The 19884-nt window shown below is 62.7% G+C and overlaps 1 protein-coding gene and 1 long non-coding RNA gene across 8 annotated transcripts in view; one reads left to right on the top strand and one right to left on the bottom strand.

Annotated features, from left to right (window-relative positions):
• The window catches only part of DSCAML1 (DS cell adhesion molecule like 1), a 271439-nt gene extending 258621 nt beyond the window's left edge, over positions 1-12818 (bottom strand). For 4 of the 7 annotated variants that reach the window (XM_084895541.1, XM_084895539.1, XM_084895543.1 and 1 more), the window contains exon 1: positions 8881-8988. In XM_084895541.1, coding sequence (XP_084751667.1) covers positions 8881-8941 — 61 coding nt within the window. In that variant the 5' untranslated portion in view covers positions 8942-8988. Of the gene's footprint in view, positions 1-8880; positions 8989-12690 lie in introns of those variants that run through there. The other 3 variants (XM_084895542.1, XM_084895540.1, XM_084895544.1) reach the window with 2 other exon arrangements.
• Positions 1-19884, top strand: part of LOC311628404 — a 446163-nt gene that overhangs the window by 144971 nt on the left and 281308 nt on the right. The gene's annotated exons all lie outside the window — the stretch shown is intronic.

Genomic DNA, 19884 nt, shown 5'->3' with positions numbered 1-19884 from the left:
GGGAGAGAGGGGTCCATTACTCAGCGGCAGAGAGGAAGCTCTGGGAACGGGGCTGGCGCTGAGCCTGCACGGAGGACCCCTGCACAGCAGCTCGGTGGCAGGTGTGGGTCTGCCATGTGCGGGGACACGACGGAAACCTTTCAGGCAGGCGCGCTGGGTGGGCCTGGGGGGGAGAGGCGGAGGCAGGCTCTGGCCCTCAGTGGTGGGCCTGGGGAGGTTTGCAGGCTCCTCCCGGGTGCACACTGCGTGGCCGCTCAGGACAGGGTGGCTGCGGAGGTCGAGGTCTTGGAGCCTGTGCCTCACTCCCTTCTGGCCGCCCACCCGTTTCCGGATGGCTCACTGGCCCGGCCAACGGCGCAGAGCTCTCCCGAGAAAGGAGCCTGCCATGAGCTGAGCACCTACTGTGTGCGTGCACCGGGCTTCTGTGCTTCCGGGAACGTTCCCATGGAATCCTCACACACAGGAAGGAGGTGGGCCCTGGGAGCTGCATGTACAGGGGAGAGCAGAGGCTCATGGGGAGGAATTTCCCAAATCACACAGCGAGACGGAGCCAGCAAGGCCGGCCTGGCCCCCGAGCCCGGCGCTTCCTGCCACCAGCTCCGGCCTGAGGAGGTTTCTCCTCCCGCTCCGGGCGGTCCGAACGTGGAGACCATCCCCTGGACAGGAGACGCCCCCTGCCCTCGCTCCCGCCTGCTCCCGCCTCCCTGGCCCGCGGGTGGCACCGCAGAGAACGGCGGAGGGGAGCGCCTCCTCTGTGAGGAGACGCCCAGATCCTCCGCGCTTCCCCGCTCCTTTTATAGGAGACGAAGTCGTGGGCTGGTTGTGATGTGACAGACGCCCGGCCATAAGCCCAGTTAATCCCCCTGCGAGCAGCTCGAAGCACCGAAGCCGCCACGGACAGGCCCCGCCGCCGCGAGATTAGCGGGCGGAAATAGCCGGCGGTATTTTTACACCAGAGAACGCCCCGGCATTTGGCTGCCCCGGGGTCACCCCAAAACCTAAATACCCGTTGCATCAACTCCCTCGCTCTGCCCTGCGTCTGGCCACGGGGACTGGTTTGTGGGAAGAAAGGGGACACCAGGCACTCGTCACCCGTGGGCCCCCTGGGGTGGGAGGGGGTGTCTGGCCAACCGAGGCTTCCTCCCAGGTGCACCCTGACCATCCCCAGTCATCGGAATGACCCCGGGACTGACACCACGTGCTGCGCCCGGGGAGGAGCGGCACTGTGCTCTCCCCATCAGGACACCGCTGTCTCCCTCATGGGCTCCTCCCCGGGAGCTGAGCCAGCGCGGGGCCCGTCACACCCCCACCCCAGAAGGCAGGGGCCTGGGCGAGGCGTCCACCTGGGCACTGCCACGAGGTGGGAGGGCACAGAGGGTCCACGGGAGCAGGGAGGCAGGGAAGTGGGCAGGGCCCTCTGCAGGCTCTGAGCTCCCCTCCGCTCACCACTCCATCCCGGGCCTAGCCCAGCCCTGGGCACTCAGCACAATGGCTACCCACTCAGACCCCGAGCCAGGCTCCCCACGATGATTGTACGCTCTGCCGCGTACAAGCAGTGTGACCTGGGCCAGCGCTGACCTCTGTGTCAGGTATGACCTCTGTGTCAAGTGTGACCTCCGTGTCAGGTGTGACATCTGTGTCAAGTGTAACCTGTGTGTCAGGTGTGAGATCTGTGTCAAGTGTGACCTGTGTGTCAGGTGTGACCTCTGTGTCAAGTGTGACCTCTGTGTCAGGTGTGACATCTGTGTCAAGTGTGACCTGTGTGTCAGGTGTTACCTCTGTGTCAGGTGTGACCCGTGTGTCAGATGTGACCTCTGTGTCAAGTGTGACCTGTGTGTCAGGTGTGACCTCTGTGTCAGGTGTGACATCTGTGTCAAGTGTGACCTGTGTGTCAGGTGTTACCTCTGTGTCAGGTGTGACATGTGTGTCAGATGTGACCTCTGTGCCAGGTGTGACTTCTGTGTCAGGTGTGACATCTGTGTCAGGTGTGACATCTGTGTCAGGTGTGAGCTCTGTGCCAGGTGTGACCTCTGTGTCTGGTGTGACCTCTGTGCCAGGTGTGACACCTGTGTCAGGTGTGACCTCTGTGTCAGGTGTGACCTCTGTGCCAGGTGTGACCTCTGTGCCAGGTGTGACCTCTGTGTCAGGTGTGACACCTGTGTCAGGTGTGACCTCTGTGCCAGGTGTGACCTCTGTGTCAGGTGTGACACCTGTGTCAGGTGTGACCTCTGTGTCAAGTGTGACCTCTGTGTCAGGTGTGACCTCTGTGTCAAGTGTGACCTGTGTGTTAGGTGTGACATCTGTGTCAAGTGTGACCTGTGTGTCAGGTGTGACCTCTGTGTCAAGTGTGACCTCTGTGTCAGGTGTGACATCTGTGTCAAGTGTGACCTGTGTGTCAGGTGTTACCTCTGTGTCAGGTGTGACCCGTGTGTCAGATGTGACCTCTGTGTCAAGTGTGACCTGTGTGTCAGGTGTGACCTCTGTGTCAGGTGTGACATCTGTGTCAAGTGTGACCTGTGTGTCAGGTGTTACCTCTGTGTCAGGTGTGACATGTGTGTCAGATGTGACCTCTGTGCCAGGTGTGACTTCTGTGTCAGGTGTGACATCTGTGTCAGGTGTGACATCTGTGTCAGGTGTGAGCTCTGTGCCAGGTGTGACCTCTGTGTCTGGTGTGACCTCTGTGCCAGGTGTGACACCTGTGTCAGGTGTGACCTCTGTGTCAGGTGTGACCTCTGTGCCAGGTGTGACCTCTGTGTCAGGTGTGACACCTGTGTCAGGTGTGACCTCTGTGCCAGGTGTGACCTCTGTGCCAGGTGTGACATCTGTGTCAGGTGTGACCTCTGTGCCAGGTGTGACATCTGTGTCAGGTGTGACCTCTGTGTCAAGTGTGACCTCTGTGTCAGGTGTGACCTCTGTGTCAAGTGTGACCTGTGTGTCAGGTGTGACCTCTGTGTCAGGTGTGACCTGTGTGTCAGGTGTGACCTCTGTGTCAGGTGTGACCTGTGTGTCAGGTGTGACCTGTGTGTCAGGTATGACCTGGGCCAGCACTGACCTCTGTGTCAGGTGTGACCTGGCCAGCACTGACCGTGCAGAGGGCTGCAGGTAGGTGAGGTCAGTGGTGGTGGTTCCTGGGGAGAGGGCCGGCCCCCTCAGTATTTTTGCCATTATCAGTGTTACATTGGTGCACAGGCATTACCTGTGAAATAAATACCCTCAAACCTTTACCTCCCACCCCCAACCACACTAATAACAACCACACAACGGAAGACCGAAGCTCAGACGTCACTCTGCGTGAGCACGCTGCAGCTGTGCGAAGTGCGGACCCAGGTCTGCCCGTCAGGACACTCCTTCTGACTCAGTGGTCCCGCTCCACGCAGGGCGCCCTCCTCTGGGGAAGGACGGATCTGCCGTCTGGGCTCCAAGGTCACCTTTCCCGCAGCGGGCATTCTCAGCGGGCATTCTCCAGGCTCGGCCTGAGGACCTGCAGTGACATGACCTGCTGACCGAGGCCATGCCAGGACAGAGCGTGGTGCCAGCCCATCCCGGCTGGCAGCCGTGCGGGCCTGCGGCTCCCGTCCACGGCGAGGCTGATCACACACAGGCTTCCGCTCCCGGGCAGGCGGGCAGAACTGGCTTTACAGTGTGAGCACTCAAACCAGTTCCAGTGTGCTCTGGCCTGATTTATTCATCATTGTATGTTCTCCATTCGAACAAGGGGAAACCTACCTCTGGTGTATTGTTTGTCTTCACTCTGACTGTCCTCTCCCCACAGCTGGAACTGGCCCGAGAGGACCGCCCAGCGGGCCCAGCTCAACCCCTGCATCCATCCAACCCAGCCCAGCGAGGGGTCTGCGGCAGCTTCCGGAAGCCCTACTGTGTGTGCGTGTTGGAGACAGAGTCCAGGCCCTCGGCGGGAGGGGCGATCTCCCCAGACCGAGCACTTGCAGGCGGCCAGGCTGGTCCCTCCAGGGCGACACGGAGCAGCGGGGACGGAGTCCGGTGCCTTCGGTCCACAGCTCCCTCTCCGGGCACACCTGCTTCACCATCCTCACATGCCTGCGCCACTGTGTCTCTGCAGCACCTGGCTTCTGCCAGGCACCACACAGACCCTTTACTTGCATTGCAGTGCCTTTGACCCTGGCACCAGCCCCGGAATGTGGCCGCCACACGAGGGCACTGTTACAGGGAGAGAGCAGAACCTGCGGCCCGGGTGCCTTTCCCCAGCTGCGCTTCCAAGGGGCGGTGTCCCAGATGTGCCTGTCTCCGGCTGTGAGCATGCCACCGGGGTCTCTGGCGAAGGACAGCATGTGGGGCCTAAGAGTCCTGATTTACTTGGGACTGTCCCAGACATCACACACTTTACCCCCGGTATGTCCTCTCCGCAACGAAACGCTGGCAGCTCCTCACTCTAGGCACCGAGATGCTCATTACCCACCCACCCCCATCGCCAAACGCCGGGAGGCTGTCCCATCCCATAGAGAAGCGAAGCACGGCCAGGGTCCAAGGACCTCACCTCTGTCCACCAGAAACATGGTTGTTCTTTTTTCTTCTATTTTTTGGTTCATCCTCACCCGAGGATGCTTTTGCATTGATTTTTAGAGAGAGTGGAAGAGAGAGGGAGAGACAGAGAGAAACATTGATATGAGAGAAACACATTGATTGGTTGCCTCTTGCTTGTGCTTCAGCCAGGGCCCAGGCCGGGGAGGACCCTGCAACCACGGTAAGTGCCCTTGACTGGAATAGAACCCAGGACCTTTTGGTCTGCAGGCCGATACTCTATCCACTGAGCAAAACCGGCCAGGGCTCTTTTTCCCCCCATTTTTAAAAGATTCTTAGCACAAACAGTTCCTGTGACCAGCAACCAAGAACCTGTAGGACACGGTAAAGATCAACCATCCTTCAGCCTAAAGGCCTTGTATCACCGGCTCCGGGAGAAATTACGAGCCAACAGCTGACAGTGAACAGACTCTAACCCCAGCCCCTTCCCAGCAGGGCCTGTCCCAGGGCCTCGTGGCCGGAGGGCCTCCCGGGAGCTGGCCAGACAGCACAGTTGTCCCTCAGACCCCTCGATTTAGACTGCTAATGCTGGAGGGGCTTAAAAGATTATTTTGTCCAATCCCTTCATTTCCTGATGGAGTGGGGCCTGGAGCGGTGGGCCTGTGCCCCCAGGCTCACTGGTCCCCCCAGGGCTGGGCTGTCTGGGAGCAGCACCCTCAGGGAAGGGCTCCGGGGTCTGTGGAGAAGCCTGCATCTGGGTCAGGGAGGGCGGAGTCGTCCAGGGACCCAGAGGGCGTGGGCTGACAAGGTGTTCTCTGTGCACAAAAACCCAGCAGAACGCATCCCAGAAGGAGAGTCAGAGAAAGCCACCCCGCTACAGGTACGGGGCTATCGGTGTGGCCCATTTTCATCGGCTTTATGGCATCAAAGCCAGACAGTTCTTACTCTGCCCAATCCTGGTAGAGATCTAGCAACCAATCCCAGCTTTCCTTCGGCAGGTGTGCGTGCGTGCGTGCATGCATGCGTGTGTGCGTGTGTGTGTGTGTGAGAGAGAGAGAGAGAGAGAGAAAGAGAGAGAGAGAGAGAGAGCCTTGTCCTGCCTGGTGTCCCGGGAGGGACAGACCTGCCTCCACGTGCCACAGCGGCCCCTCAGGAACGGAGACGCCGCGTGGAGAGGAAGTGCCGTCACAGGGAGCAGGAGAGGGAGCAGGGGCTCGGGGGCTGGGGCCGAGGGAGACCCACTGCTGGTGGGGAGCTGCGGGGCAGTGGGCAGCGGGCAACTGACCAGAGGACGCCTTCACCAGGGAGACTTGGCCCATGCAGTCACCCCGAGGCAAGGCCTGCCTCTCCCCACCCCCAGCAGCCTGTGTCCGGGCCCTGACTCCGCAGGCCGCTCAGCCCTGGTCCCGGCTGTTGCTCTCACTCAAATGAGGTCACACAAGGCAGGACCCAGAGCTCGGGCTCGCCCCACAGACTGGGCGCTGGGCGGGAGCCTGGCCTCTGGGAAGGCTCCGGAGGCTGAGCAGGAGCCTGCGGCCGAGGGCCTGGGGGGACCGGGGAGGGGCTCCCGCCCGCCGGGCGCGGGCCGGGATCTGCCGCGCCTGCTCCGAAAGCTGCTGCCGAGCTCCTCAGCTGTTCCGGTGCGGATGAAAGCAAAGGCTGCGAGCATTCTCTAGACGCGGGCCCGGGGGGAGGCCGCCCCACGCAGCTGCGAGGCCCTGGCTTCCCTGGGAGGAAATGACAGTAATTATACCTCCTCTTTCAGCAGCGCGTTCACAAGGCTGCACGTGATTTTTGTGTGGCTTTTACATGTGTGTGTTTATATGTGACCCTGCTCGCTTTACAAAGTGTTGTCACATGATGCACCAGGGATGCCCCTCACCCTTCTCCCACACATGGAGCAAGAAGCACTCTGTGGGGCAGTCAGGACAGGGGCGATGTGCCCATTTTACAGATTTGGAAAAAGAGGCACATGAATTCTTAGGTAACCCTTGCTAACTTAGGCCAAGCTTTATTCTCCAGGCCCATGGACAGTGCTCTTTCTCACACACACACACACACACACACACTCACACACACAGCTCAATGGGCAGGCAGCTCTCATGGAATGACTGTTCTTCATGAAAACGATGATCTTGGAACCGGTCTGGGCGCACGTCATGCAGAGCAAGGGCATGGGGAGGTGGGGCAGGTGGCTGAACGGACGCGGGACAGCAGCTGGTGGCAGAGGAGGTACTCAAGGCTAACACTGCTCATGCTCACCCGCCCTGGGCAAACATCTGCTCAACAGGGCACATGGCTGCTGTGCCCACAGCCGCCCCCACACTCAGAGCCCACAGGCCACAAGCTGCCATGGGCAGCACTTGGCCTCGGGGTCAGATGTGTGTCCGAGGCTGACCGGGTCATGGAGGGTGGATCGCCCAGGGACACCCAAGGTCATGGGCTGTCAAGAGTATTCTCTATACAGCCGAAACCGGTTTGGCTCAGTGGATCGAGCGTTGGCCTGCAGACTGAAAGGTCCCAGGTTCGATTCCGGTCAAGGGCATGTACCTTGGTTGCGGGCACATCCCCAGTAGGGTGTGTGCAAGAGGCAGCTGATCGATGATTCTCTCTCATCAATGTTTCTAAGTCTCTAGCCCTCTCTCTTCCTCTCTGTAAAAAATCAATAAAATATTAAAAAAAAAAAAAGAGTATTCTCTATACACAACTACCTGAGCCCAGGGAGACCGTCCCAGCAGGAGAGACAGAGGAAGCCACCCGCTGCCTGGGTGGCCATTTATATCGGCTTTATGGCAACAAAGCCAGGCAGTTCTGACTCTGTCCAATCCTGGTGGAGATTTAGCAACCAACCCCAGATTTCCTTTGGCAGGTAGGAGGCTGGCCTTTGCCTCACCCCCAGAGCCAAGACTGGAGCCAACCTCTGCCCTCACCTTACTGCTGTTATGGTCAGCCATGGCCAGGAAAGGGGGTGCTGGGTCCCAGGGACACCGGTGCCCCGGGCTCAGCTCTCTCGCTGGGGATGAGCCCTGCAGGCTACCCAGCTGGTGCTGGGGAGCGGGGAGGGGGGTCCCCTGCCCTGGTCACCCGAAAAACAACTAAGCCAGGTGGCTTGGCCAGCACAACTGCTCGAGGCAGGACCTGACGGTCTGCTGGGGCGAGGGCGGGAGGGGGGAGGGGGGAGGGGGAGCAGTGCTGAACAAAAGCAGGGGTCATGTGTGTATTGAGCACCTGCTCTGCTCTGCCTGCTGTATAGGCATGGTCCCCTTTAACCCTGTTTCATCGCTAGAGAACGAGGCTCGGAGCCTCAGGAAGTGCAGAGCCAGGCTGTGGAGGACGGTGTGCCTGACTGAGTCCCACCCCGCCCGCCAGGCACAAGCCTCTTCGTCCTGTCTTCACCTCCGGCCTACAGCACGCTCTGGCTGGAGGACTCGGAGAGCGGGAGCTGGCGCTTCCCCGCTGGTCCTCCCTCTCCCTCCCTCCAGCCACTCCCTAAGCCCCTGGAAACCTGTGTGGGCACCCCGGCTTAGCCATGCCCAGATCCCCGCTGGGCGGCCTTGGAGCCCCACCTGCCTGCAGGCTTTGCTCAGGGCCCTGGGAATGCAGACAAACCCCTTCCTGAGGCCGCATCCCCAGGCAGGCATCCCCGCCGGCCCTCCCTGCATGGAGCCCTCCAGCCACCCTGGTGTTTACTCCAGCGGAGCTCCCATCTCTGCACCCACCCTCTGAGACCCAGGGCTCCCACTCTGCACCCTCCCTCTGAGACCCAGGGCTCCCACTCTGCACCCTCCCTCTGAGACCACAGGGCTCCCAACTCTGCACCCTCCTCTGTGACCCAGGGCTCCCATCTCTTCACCCCTCCCTCTGTGACCACAGCATCTGCCGTCCTGCTGCCCCGCCGGGGGCCGCGCAGGCCCGTGGCCTCCATGGCGCTGGAACACGAAGGCCGGCCCTCCCCGAAACCCCGCAGAGGCCACGGCCTTCTCCAAGCCGGACCTCCACAGACCAGGAGGGAAAAGAAAAGCTCGCCGCACTCCACACCCCCTCCCAGCAGGGGCCGATTCTGGGGAGGCCTCACCCTGAGCCCTGGGCCTCGGCGGGTGTCGGGGTGCACTCACCGGACGCTCATGTTGGCCCTGTTCCCACTGCCAGCGAGTCCCTCTCTTCACCTCCTCTTCCCCCAGCACAAGAGGGAGAGCCCGGGCCCCAAGCTTGGTCGGCCATAGGGGTCTCTGCCCATTACCCCCCACCCCAACAGCAGCTCCAGGGCCGCCTCACCAGCAGCAGAGCCAGTGCCGGTGCCGAGTCCATACGGGCCTCACACTCAGAGGAGAGAGAGACACCCCAAATCCCAGGCCTCCGCTCCGCCTCACCCCCACTCCTCACCAGGAAAAGGCCACTGCCTGGCTGCTCCTGGGGTAGGCCCTTTGCCTGGGCAGGTGAGCATGCAAATCTGAATGCAAATTATATGCAAATCCAGGGCCTGCCCTTGAGTTCCTGGCACCCGCCCATCCCTGCTGCCTGTGGCTCACCCCACGCAGGCCTGCCGCCCCGAATACACGGTGCTCAGGGCTGAGAAAGCACTCAGGGGGTGGGGCTCTCCTCTCAGCTGCTTCAAATGTCCCCCCAAATACTTCCTCCGAGATCCTGATGGAGGGAAGAAGCTCCCAGCTGGAGCTATACCCCGAAAAACAAAACGTTCTCTGAACACGCACCCTCCCTTCAACACATCCACAAACAAAATCATCCTCCACCAGGCCCGGCAGGGGACCGCACAGGGCACGGGATGGGGTTCCTGAAGCCCCGGAGAAGGTGAGGAGGCTTGAGGTCCACACCCCTTTGTCAGAGGCCGACAACCCGTGAGATGCTGGGGCAGACCCCCACCCTGGCCCGGGGGCTCCCAGCCTCTCTGTGCAGGGGCTTGCTTCTGTAGCAAAACATCTCTAGCCAAACCGGTGCTTGCATGCCCCTCCTCCCGCCCCGTCCTCCCCACCTGCCAATCCAGGAGCACCAGCCTCTCCCCTCCCGGGAGCTGCTAACCGAGGTGCTGCCTTTGGGTCAGCTGCGGCTTGCTTTTTGTTTTAGCGGGGCGCCCCTTCTGCCGCAGAGATGCGGGCACGGCAGCTGCCTGACACCCCGCACAGGCTGCCTTGGGAAGGCTTGCGGGCACCACGGCCGTTCCGGTCCCTCCCAGGTGATTCCACCGCCAGGGCCGCTGCCCGCCGCCCACCCCAGTGCTTACTGGGCCTTCACCTGCCTCCCGGGTTGCGTCTGCCATTTCAAGATTTTGAAACACGTCCCCCTCTCTCCCCCTCTTTTAATTAGACACCGAACCGAGTGTTAGAGATCTGCTTAATGGTTTGACGAAGGCTTTTAATTTGGTATGCTCGAGAGAGACGAGCCACGAGTCCCCATTGGAGAGGCTGGGGTGGGAAATGAAAAAAATCAATGCAGCCCATTACTCTGGCTTTTAGAAAACAGGAATTTTACTGCCGGGAAGCTGGTCTTTTACACAGTAAAAATGCAAATGCCGGCGACACAGATGCTGGCACGCTGGATGGAAGCGGAGAGCGCCGCGCGGGTTCCTCCGGCTGCCCAGGCCGGGCTTGTTTTGGCGATAATAAAACCGTTATTGGAGACGCGATAGCCACTTATTAAAATATCTTCCCAGTTCAGTTCTGGGGGATCGGTCGGAGCTCAGTCTTTATCCAGTAAACAAATAAGTAAATAAGTAAATAAACAAACAATAAAATAAAAATAAAAGGTGTTTTGAGAGGAATGGAAATAGCAGAAGCTTAAAACACATTCAGTAACGGCTTAATTCCATCCAGAGGATGCGTCATCTCCTCTCACTCCCTCTCCCCTCGCTCTGCCTCCCCCTGCTCCTCACAGATGGACGTACAAATTATTGCAGGAGGGTATTGTTTTCTGAAACAGGCTTGAACATCACATTTACATTTTCTTCGTGCCGCGGGGGTGGCTGGCAACGCGAGAGAGAAACAGGCCAAACCCGGTCTCCTGCTCGCCTCCCCTGCTCACTGCATCGCATCTGCCCCCAGCCGCCCTGCCCCCCCACGTCACCCCAAGTGAACAGGCCCCGGGGGCCAACCTGGCACCCAAGACCCCATCCAGGCTCTACGCTACAGAAAGGCCTGCCTGGCGAGGCGCCGGCCCAGCAGAGGCTGGAGCAGCTGAAGGGCCGGTGCCAGGGCTCTGCCAGCCACAGCCGCCCAGGTGCTGCCTCACCTGCACTCCACCTCCTGCCCCGCCCACCAGGCAGCTCCCTTCCCAGTGGGAGAGACGCTGCCCGGGCACCCTGCTGTCCTCCGGGCCCTCTCCGCCCCACCTCCATCTGCCGCTCCTATCGAATAGCGGGGCTTCATTTATTAATGCCGCTCCTGGGAGGGGGAGGGGCACGAGGTTCTGCCCAGGGGCCTCCACTCCTGGGAAGGGCTGCTCAGCAGGAGGTCCCCGGAAAGAGGGGGTGGGGGGTAGGCTGAGGACAAAGCTGGCCTCTGTGTGCAGGGCTCAGCCCCCCCCCCCCCTTTCTCACCAGACAAAATGGAAAAGGGGTAGGGGTGAGAGAGAACCCGCGAGAGAAGCTGCCGCTCCTCACCTTATGTATTTTTAATATTAATGTAATTAAAACTGCAAGCCGAGCCAGCCTGGGGGCGGGGGAGGCAGGAAGAGCTGGGAGAGGGAGGCCGGGTTGTGTGTGTAGCGCGGTGTGAGGGGGACTGGGCGCTAGACTGCCTTCTTGCTCCCGGAAAGTGGGGCAGGAAGGGGCTGTGCAGGGGGCAAGGTGTTAACCAGCGGGGCCCAGGCTCGGTGTGGCCCCCAGGGCCCCAGGCGTCTGAGAAACTCACCTAGTCCACCACTGGGAGTGTTCCTCCCCCCTCCCCTCAGCGGGAGGCCCCCTGCCCCTCACAGGCCTCCGGCACCCCCAGCAGTGCTCGGCCCTCAGCCTGGCGCTGACAAATAGAACAGGGGCTGCCTCCTCCCCGGAAGCCAGGAGATGAGCATCCAGCTCCCGCAGGCTGGGGACTGGACCCCCGGAGCGCAGGCCACTGGCTGGACTGCCCTACCCCATCGCCCAGGGGTCAGGGGTCCCCGCTCCTTCCGGGTCACCCCCAGGGCAAAGCGGGCGGGGAGGAACCGCCCCGGGCGGGCGCGAAGGAGAAAGTTGGAGGCTGACCCCGGGAGCTGAGCGCACAGCGCGGGCTCCCCCCACCAGGGCGCCGGGTCGGCCGCCGGCCTCCAGCCACCTGCGCGCCGGGGCCCCGGGCGTCCTCCACCCAAGCCGGGCCCGACCGACCGCGGACCGCCAGCCCGGCGCGGTGCCCGGCGCTCTGGTCCGAGGCGTCCGCCCCTTCCCCTGCCAGCTGCCGCCCGGCCGCCCTGAGGTCAGGTGTGCGGCGCCGGCGGCAGGTCCGGGCACGCCGGGCACCTGGCCCCGCCTGGCAACGCTCCCGCCCGGACAGCGCCACGCCCCCCATCCCGGCCCGTGTCCGCTGGCCGCGGGCACAGCGCGGGGAGCTGGCACCTGGAGCGCGCCCGGTAGCCAAGGCGGAGCCGCGGAGCCCAGGCGCGGGGCAGGGGGGTGGAGGGCAGGGGGGAAGGGGGCGGGGGGAGGGGAGAGGGGAGGGCGGCCTCGGGGTTTGGGGAACAACTTGCTCTCCGGGGGACCCCAGCTCTGCGGAGCCTCCAGCCGCGGCTCGCTGGGCGCCTCTCGGGCGCGGGGTCCGGCGGCGGCGGCGGGGCGGCGGGGGCGGGGGAAGCCGGCGGAGCGGCCCGAGGACCCCGCCACTCGGAGGGCAACTCAGAGGGCACCCCGCGTCCCAGCGCCCCCACGCTGCAGGAGGCGGCCCGGGAGCTGGGGAGGGGGTGGTCGGGGCAGAACTGCGCCCGGTGAGGAGCGGGGAGGGGCTCGGGCACCCCCCACCCCGACACCGACACCGAAACCAGGCGCGGTGGCCGGCGGAGCGGCCCGGGGCGGACTCACCGGCCCCTCCCCGGTGCTCGCCTGTGCCCGCTGCCACCCACCCGGGCCGGACAGCGGGCCGGTCCCGGACAGCTGGAGCCCGCCTGGCTCCGCGCCCGCACCCCGCCCGGCACCCCGCCGGCACCCCGCCGGCACCCTGCCCGCCGTCCGCGCGCGCTCCCGGCGCTGCCCCGCAGCCTGCGGCGCGGGCTCACCTTTGTGCCAAGAGTCCAGGAGCAGGAGGAAAGTTACCAGCCACATGCCATACAGAGGCCGGCTCCCCGGGGTGGTCCCTGGCCGCCCGCGTGCGGCAGCCTCTCCCGCTCCTCGCAGCCGCCGCCGCCGCACTCCGCGCTCCGCTCCTCCGAGCGCCGGGCTCCTCCCTCCGCTCCCCGCTCCCCGCTCCTGTCATCGGGGGCTGGGCCAGGCGCTCTCCCCGCCCCCCGCACCCCGGGCCAGGCACTCCCCCGCGCCCCGCACCCCGGGCCAGGCACTCCCCCGCCCCCCGCACCCCGGGGCCAGGCGCTCCCCCGCGCCCCTCCCCCCGCACCCCGGGGCCAGGCGCCCTCCCAGCCCCCGGCCCCCCGTGCACCCCGAGGCCAGGCGCCCTCCCTGCCTCCCGCCCCCCGGGACCAGGCGCTCTCCCGCCTCCCCGCCCCCCGCACCCCGGGACCAGGCGCCCTCCCGGCCCCCGCCCTCCCCCCCCCCCCCCCCCCCGTGCACCCCGGGGCCAGGCGCCCTCCTCGCCCCCAGCACCCCGGGACCAGGCGCTCCCCCGCCTCCCCGCACCCCAGGGCCAGCGCCGCTCTCCTCGCCCCCCGCCCCCCCTCCGTGCACCCCGGGGCCAGGCGCCCTCCCCGCCCCCCCCCCCCCCCCCCCGCACCCCGGGGCCAGCGCCGCCCCAGTGGCCTCAGTCCCACGCACAGGATGGGGGGGGGGAGGGGGCCCTGACTTAGGTCCCTGACGGGGTTCCGGATTCGGCGTCCAGGAGACAAGGGATCCCTGCCACCCGCCGGCTGGGGCTGCGGGCGCACACAGGCGTGTGCCATAGGCGTGTGCCATAGGCGTGCCAAGAGCCCACCGCGCTCCTGCCAAGATGCCCCGTCTCCTGGCCATTACCTGGGGACAGCGCTTCGTGCCTCCTTCAGACGTGTTTGCCCCGTTGGGTGGGGAGTCTGCATAACATCCAGACTTACCGTGGGTTCTCTCCACCCTTCCAGCTCTGTCACCTCTGCAGGTCAGCCTGCCCCCCCCCCCCCAGACCCCCTGGCATTCCCCTCAGCTCGCAGTGGGCAGTGGGCTTGCTTAGACATTGTCCGCAGCAGGGCAGCTCCTGCTCACCTCCGTGTCTTCAAGACCTGCCCCCCCGCCCCTTTCTCACCAACAAAGCTGGCTCTGCCTTAGGCCGGTCTGCTCCAAGTTGGTGTAAAAGGGAACAGGCTTGTGAGGGTGTCCTCTCCAGTACAAAGTAAATGCTCGGCGCCACGCTGGGCTGGCACGGGCCCAGGCTGAGCCAGGGCGGCCTTGGGAGCTGGCCAGGGTGAGAAGCCTCCTGGCCCCGGGCAGGGTCCAGAAAGGGGTCCCAGAGCCTGGGCCTCCCCCACTGAGGGTAAAGGGGCCACTTGGATGTGCCAGGCGTGCTTTGGACCCAGCTCTCTGGGGTGCACAGGGAGAGGGGTGTGGAGGGGGAGGGGTGTGAAGGGGGGTGGAGAGGGTGCTGTTTGGCTCCATTTGACAGAGGAAGACTATTTACTTCCCCAAATGTCTTGCCCAAGATCAGAGAAGGGAACCAGGACTCCTCATTCCCAGCTTTTGCCAAGATAACCCTAGAGATTTTAACTAAAACTTCGAAAGTGTGCATTTACTTCTTAAGACGTGTTAAAATGTACGTAACACAGTGGCCACCATTTTAACTGTTCTCGGGCGGCATTTAGTGCACTTACATTGCTGTGTCACATCACACTACCCACTTCCAGAACTTTCCATCATCAAACAGAAACCACTCATTCAACAGCAGCTCCCTCCTCCCCTGCGCCCACCCCATCACCTCTCGTCTGCTCTTATGTCCATGGCGTTGGCCATTCCAGGCACCTGTGATCTGAGTGGAATCACACAGTTTCTGTCCCGTCTCATTTCACTGAGCGCACCGTCCCCCGGGCCGTCCGTGTCACAGCAGCAGCAGACGCCGTTCCTCTCCGTGGCTGCGCACCGCCCCGTCGTGAGCAGAGACCACATTGTGCTGATCTCTCCGTTTGTGAGCGGACACGTCCCCGTTTGGATGGCTGTGACCGGGAGTGTGTGTCTTCCTCTGAATCCTGCTTCCGGTGCCGGGGGGGGGGGGGGGGGGGAGATTGCTGGGTCCCAGGGTGATTCCAGTTTAGCTTTCTGAGGAGGTGCCGGGCGCGCTGGCTTTCTGTGTGGTTTTAGGAGATCGTCTAACGGCTCCCACTGCGGTGTCCCCGTGAGCCTCACAACACCCGTGACGCTTTATCCCCCTTTGGAAACAGGCAAGCCCATCCAGGCTCTGCTTGTTCAAGGTCACCTCGTGTGCATCACGGGCAAGACTAGAACCCGGTCTCCCGCTCCGGGCAGAGCTGCTTGCTCTCCACTGAGCTGCCCGCTCTGTGGGGCTGTCACCGCCCTAAAGGGCAGGCTTGTCCCTGGCGCTTTGTGCCCTGCACACAGGGAACGAGCAGACACAGGCAGACCAGCCGAAGCCTCTCTTTACATATAGAGAAACTGAGGCCCGAGGGAGGAAGCTGGGACCTGGGTCCCTCTCTCCCTCTCTCCCTCCCCTCCCCTCCTGAGCCCGGCGTTCTCCCCTCGTGCCCCTTCCCCTCCGAAGGGATGGCTGCGAGGAGAATCCAGTTAAGCTTGAGGACGCAGAGCACCTGGCCAGGCCGAGCCTACAATAAGCGGCCACGTCGGACGGAACGGCGCTAGGGCTGCTGCCGGCGGGACCGGCGGTGCCCATGCCCGGCGAGCGCCAGCCAGCCCTCCTGCCCCCGGCGCTGGCGGGAGAGAGGAGGCCCTCCTGCCTCCACTCACCGGAAGTGCATCCCACAGCCTGCGTTCCGGTCCTGCCGCTCACACCGCGGCCTTAAGGGACCTCGGCCTGGGTGTGCAGGGCCAGGCGTTCCCCGGGAGTGACAGCCGTGGTTTCGGCTGGCCATCCCGAACACGCTGCCGCCTGCCTGTGCCTCCGTTCGCTTCGTCCCGAGAGAGGAGGCTTGTATGTGGGGACAGGGAGCCTTGGTCCTGACACGGTGACGAGTGTCGCTTTGGGTTCAGACAGAAATGAGACCTCAGCCACGTCGGCCATTTCCAAGCTGCAGGCCCTGGGAGTCCTGGGTGCCAAGCCCATTCCCACGCCCGGGAAGTGGGGGCCCAGCATCTGTCTCCTGGGAAGCGGGGGCCCCTCCAGATCTGTCCCCTGGGAAGCGGGGGCCCAGCATCTATGTGAGGAGCTGCCGAAAGGGTTCGATGCCTCACACCCGGGCCAGCCGCTGTAAGCACCGCTGAGCATGTCACTGCAGGTCCTGGTCGTGCTCTCGGGACCTGGGATGTGGGGCGGGGAGGGAGGACGACATGCTACACTCCTGCGGTGACAAGGCCGGAGTCCGGGCACGAAGCTGCAGAGACCAGGAGGAGGCGCGCTTGGCGCTGCAGAGCAGGGGAGAAGGCTGGGGAAGCACCAAACAGACAGCCCTCAGGTCTGTGCGTTTTCTGTTTCCGGGGCTTTGTCCCTCCTCAGCATGTAAGGAAAACGCCTTTGAAAATGGCAGTCTGGTTTATTTGTCCAGAAGTCCCCTCCTAATTGGAATTTACTGAGATAGTTAGCGTGGCAACGTCAGCAGGAACGCTCCAGGGGACCCCACGGAGAGGGGCCTGGGTGCCCACCCATGCCCGCCCTGAGCCGGCTGCACCCCCGCAGCTGGCATTGGGGAGGGGCTTTTTGTTTTGATAAAGGGGACAGTTCCTTCCCGGTCTCACACCGGGCGGAAGCCCTCACACCACGCACGCGCACCGAGCGAGAGCAGACCCCGCCGCCAGGCAGACATCCCTGCGCACAGTGAGCGGAAACACTCAGTGCCCGCACACCTGCTCCCGTGTGAGTGCCGCTCAGCCCGAACACGCGTGCGTGCCCCAGCCTGGTGCTGTAAAGCCTCACACCGCGGGATTCCTTTCTAGGGTGGACATACCAGCTGCTTGAAAGCAGTGGTCAGCCTGGCCGGTGTGGCTCAGTGGCTGGGCATCGTCCTATGTACCAAAAGGTTGATGGTTTGATCCCTATGTTTCTCTTTCTCTCCCATCCTCTCTCTAAAAAAAATCAATAAAAACATATTTAATTTTTTTAAAAAGCAAGAAGTGTTAAAAACAAACAAACAAACAAAAAAAAACCAACACATATAAAACAACAAAATCCACAGTGATCATTTTCAATGTTTTGCTGCACCAGAATAGGATGTCGGCTGCTGATGTGATTGGGGTGTGTGTGTGTGTGTGTGTTACCAATGCCAGCTGAAGCAGCAACATGAAGGCCTGGGGGGTGACCCTCTCCGATTCAGGTTAATCATGGATATTGGGGTATTATTTTGTCATGCTATATTAGGTCTAGAGTCATCAGGAGAAACAACAGCTATTTTTACTGTTTAACTCATACAACAGCTTAAATATTTCTCTTCAAAAACAAAGCCTTCATACGTGTTCTGAAATTCTTTAACATGTATATCTGCTTTTCATAAAAGAAGTCAATACGGACCAGGTCAATGTTAAAAACAACGTGGTGTCATATAGCTAATCAGAGTTGACCTTCTTATTCATTGACTGAGGAGAAAAAAACAAATAAGCCTGACTGTCTTTTATTATTATTATTATTCCAATCTCTAATTTACTTTAATGTTATAGGAAGAGTCCTGAACACAGATCGGAAATCTGCTTCTAGTCTCACTTCTGCCACCTGAGCCACCTGGTGCCCTGGGTGATCACGGGCCTTTTCTGGGCTCAGGGTGCTAGCGAGGAAATGAGAGACTGAGCTGGGGGATGGCACGGCCCTTTCCTGACACTAACAAACACGTCTGCCCATGTAGGGTGTGTGTGTGTGTGTGTGTGTGTGTGTCCACAAACCCATGCATGTTATCTAATGCAAAGAAACAGAAATGCAGACGTTCACGCACAGCTGCCTGGGAGCAAACGGACACACAGCACACCGAGAAGCAGCTTCTGCTTCAGATGCACGCGCGTGTCTAAAGCCTTCGCTCTTCCAGGACGGGCGGTCAGTGCATTCCGAGGCCATCGCGCGGACCTCAGAAGCCTGGCCGGCGCTCAGCTGTTTGAAGATCGTCCCCATGCATTAGGGTTGTGGGTTCCACCCTGGTCAGGGCGCATGTGGGAATCGACCAATGAATGCATAAATAAGTGGAACAACAAATCCATCTCCCCCCACCCCTTCTCTAACATCAATTTAAACATTAATAAGGGCCCTAGTTTGACTCAGTGGATAGAGTGTCAGCCTGTGGACTCACGGGTCCCGGATTGGATTCCGGTCAAGGGCACATGCCCGGCTTCTGGGCTTGATCCCCAGTGTGGGGTGTGCAGGAGGCAGCTGGTCAATGATTCTCTCATCATTGATGTTTCTATCTCTTTTCCCTCCCCTTTCCTCTCTGAAATAATGAAAAGAAGTATATTTTTAAAATTAGAAAGGCATAGGTGTCATTAAGTCCCCTGAGCCTCCTGAACCCCGAACCCGAGGCGCCCGGTTTGCTGACAGGGTCTCCCCTCGGCGGTCCTGGTCTAAGCTCCCTGGGCTCACAGCCCTGAGGCGCCCCCCACAGATGGGTCTCAGGTTCTGCTGCCCTTGTCCAGGCTGCGGTCAGGAGGTTAGTCAGGAAGCTGGGCTCCCTCAGCCACAGCGGCCTCTCTGCCCCCCATCTGTCCGTCCATCCGTCCGTCCTCTCCCAGCTCCCGGCGTGGACGCTGGCCAAAGCTGGCCCTGAGGGGCTCCGTGAAGCCCTGATCCTAGAGGTGAACTCGGAGCTGCCGTTGTCTCCAGGGCAGGGGCAGGGGCAGGGGCAGGGGCAGGGCAGGGGCAGGGGCAGGGGCAGGGCAGGCACAGGGGCAGGGGCAGGGCCAGGGGCAGGGGTAGGGACAGAGGCAGGGGCAGGCACAGGGGCAGGAGCAGGGCCAGGGGCAGGGGCAGGGGTAGGAGCAGGGCCAGGGGCAGGGGCAGGCACAGGGGCAGGGCAGGGGCAGGGGCAGGGGCAGGGGTAGGAGCAGGGGCAGGCACAGGGTCAGGGCAGGGGCAGGGCAGGGGCAGGGGCAGGGGTAGGAGCAGGGGCAGGAGCAGGGCAGGGGCAGGGCAGGGGCAGGGGCAGGAGCAGGGGCAGGGGCAGGGGCAGGGACAGGGGCAGGAGCAGGGCAGGGGCAGGGCCAGGGCCAGGGGCAGGGGCAGGGACAGGGGCAGGGCCAGGGGCAGGGGCAGGCACAGGGGCAGGGGCAGGGGCAGGGACAGGGGCAGGCACAGGGGCAGGAGCAGGGCCAGGGGCAGGGGCAGGGGTAGGAGCAGGGGCAGGCACAGGGGCAGGGCAGGGGCAGGGGCAGGGGCAGGAGGGGCAGGGCAGGGCCAGGGCCAGGGGCAGGGGCAGGGCAGGCACAGGGACAGGGGCAGGGGCAGGGGCAGGGCCAGGGGCAGGGCCAGGGGCAGGGGCGGGGCAGGGGCAGGGGCAGGGGCAGGGCCAGGGGCAGGGGCGGGGCAGGGGCAGGGCAGGCACAGGGGCAGGGCCAGGGCAGGCACAGGGACAGTCACAGGGGCAGGGCGGGGGCAGGGGCAGGGGCTGGGGCTGTGGCAGGCACAGGGGCAGGGGCAGGGCCAGGGCCAAGGCAGGGGCAGGGCCAGACCTGGGAGAGAGAGAGAAACGAACTCCCTGAGTGAGAGCTAACTTCGCTGCCTCCCCAGCCCCCCGCAGCTCCTCTGACCAGATACAGTGTGATTGTCAGACGGCGTGTGAGTGTCTTCTGTCTGGAGAGCTGTGCAGGGCTGCCTTCTCTCCGCCTGGGCCAGCCTTTCTGCGGTGGGGGGGTGGGGCGGGGCGGCAGCCACAGCTCCCGCCAGTCTGCCAGCCCTGCACCCGGAGGCCGCGGGGGAGAGGGCGTGGGGGGCGGCGTGGAGGTGACCACCTGGGCCGGGGCACCGTGAACATGCCCTGAGGAGCCCGCCAGCCCGGGGTCTTGGCTCAGCCAGAGGAGGCGCAGACTCAGTGAGAACAGTCTGAGGAGCTAGAGGGTTCCAGGCACAGAGCCTGAAAGCTGAGTATCTTCCAACGTGACTTTATTTAAACAAACTCCGCTGGAGAGGCATAAAGACCAAGCACTGTTTCCCACGTGTTCTGTGAGGAAAGCAACGAGGGGCT

Source organism: Pipistrellus hanaki, assembly GCF_964339955.1.
Source record: "Pipistrellus hanaki genome assembly, chromosome: 9".
In the NCBI taxonomy this organism is placed as follows: Eukaryota; Metazoa; Chordata; class Mammalia; order Chiroptera; family Vespertilionidae; genus Pipistrellus; species Pipistrellus hanaki.
Note: the sequence above shows the minus strand (reverse complement) of the source record. Positions and strands in the feature narration are given on the sequence as shown.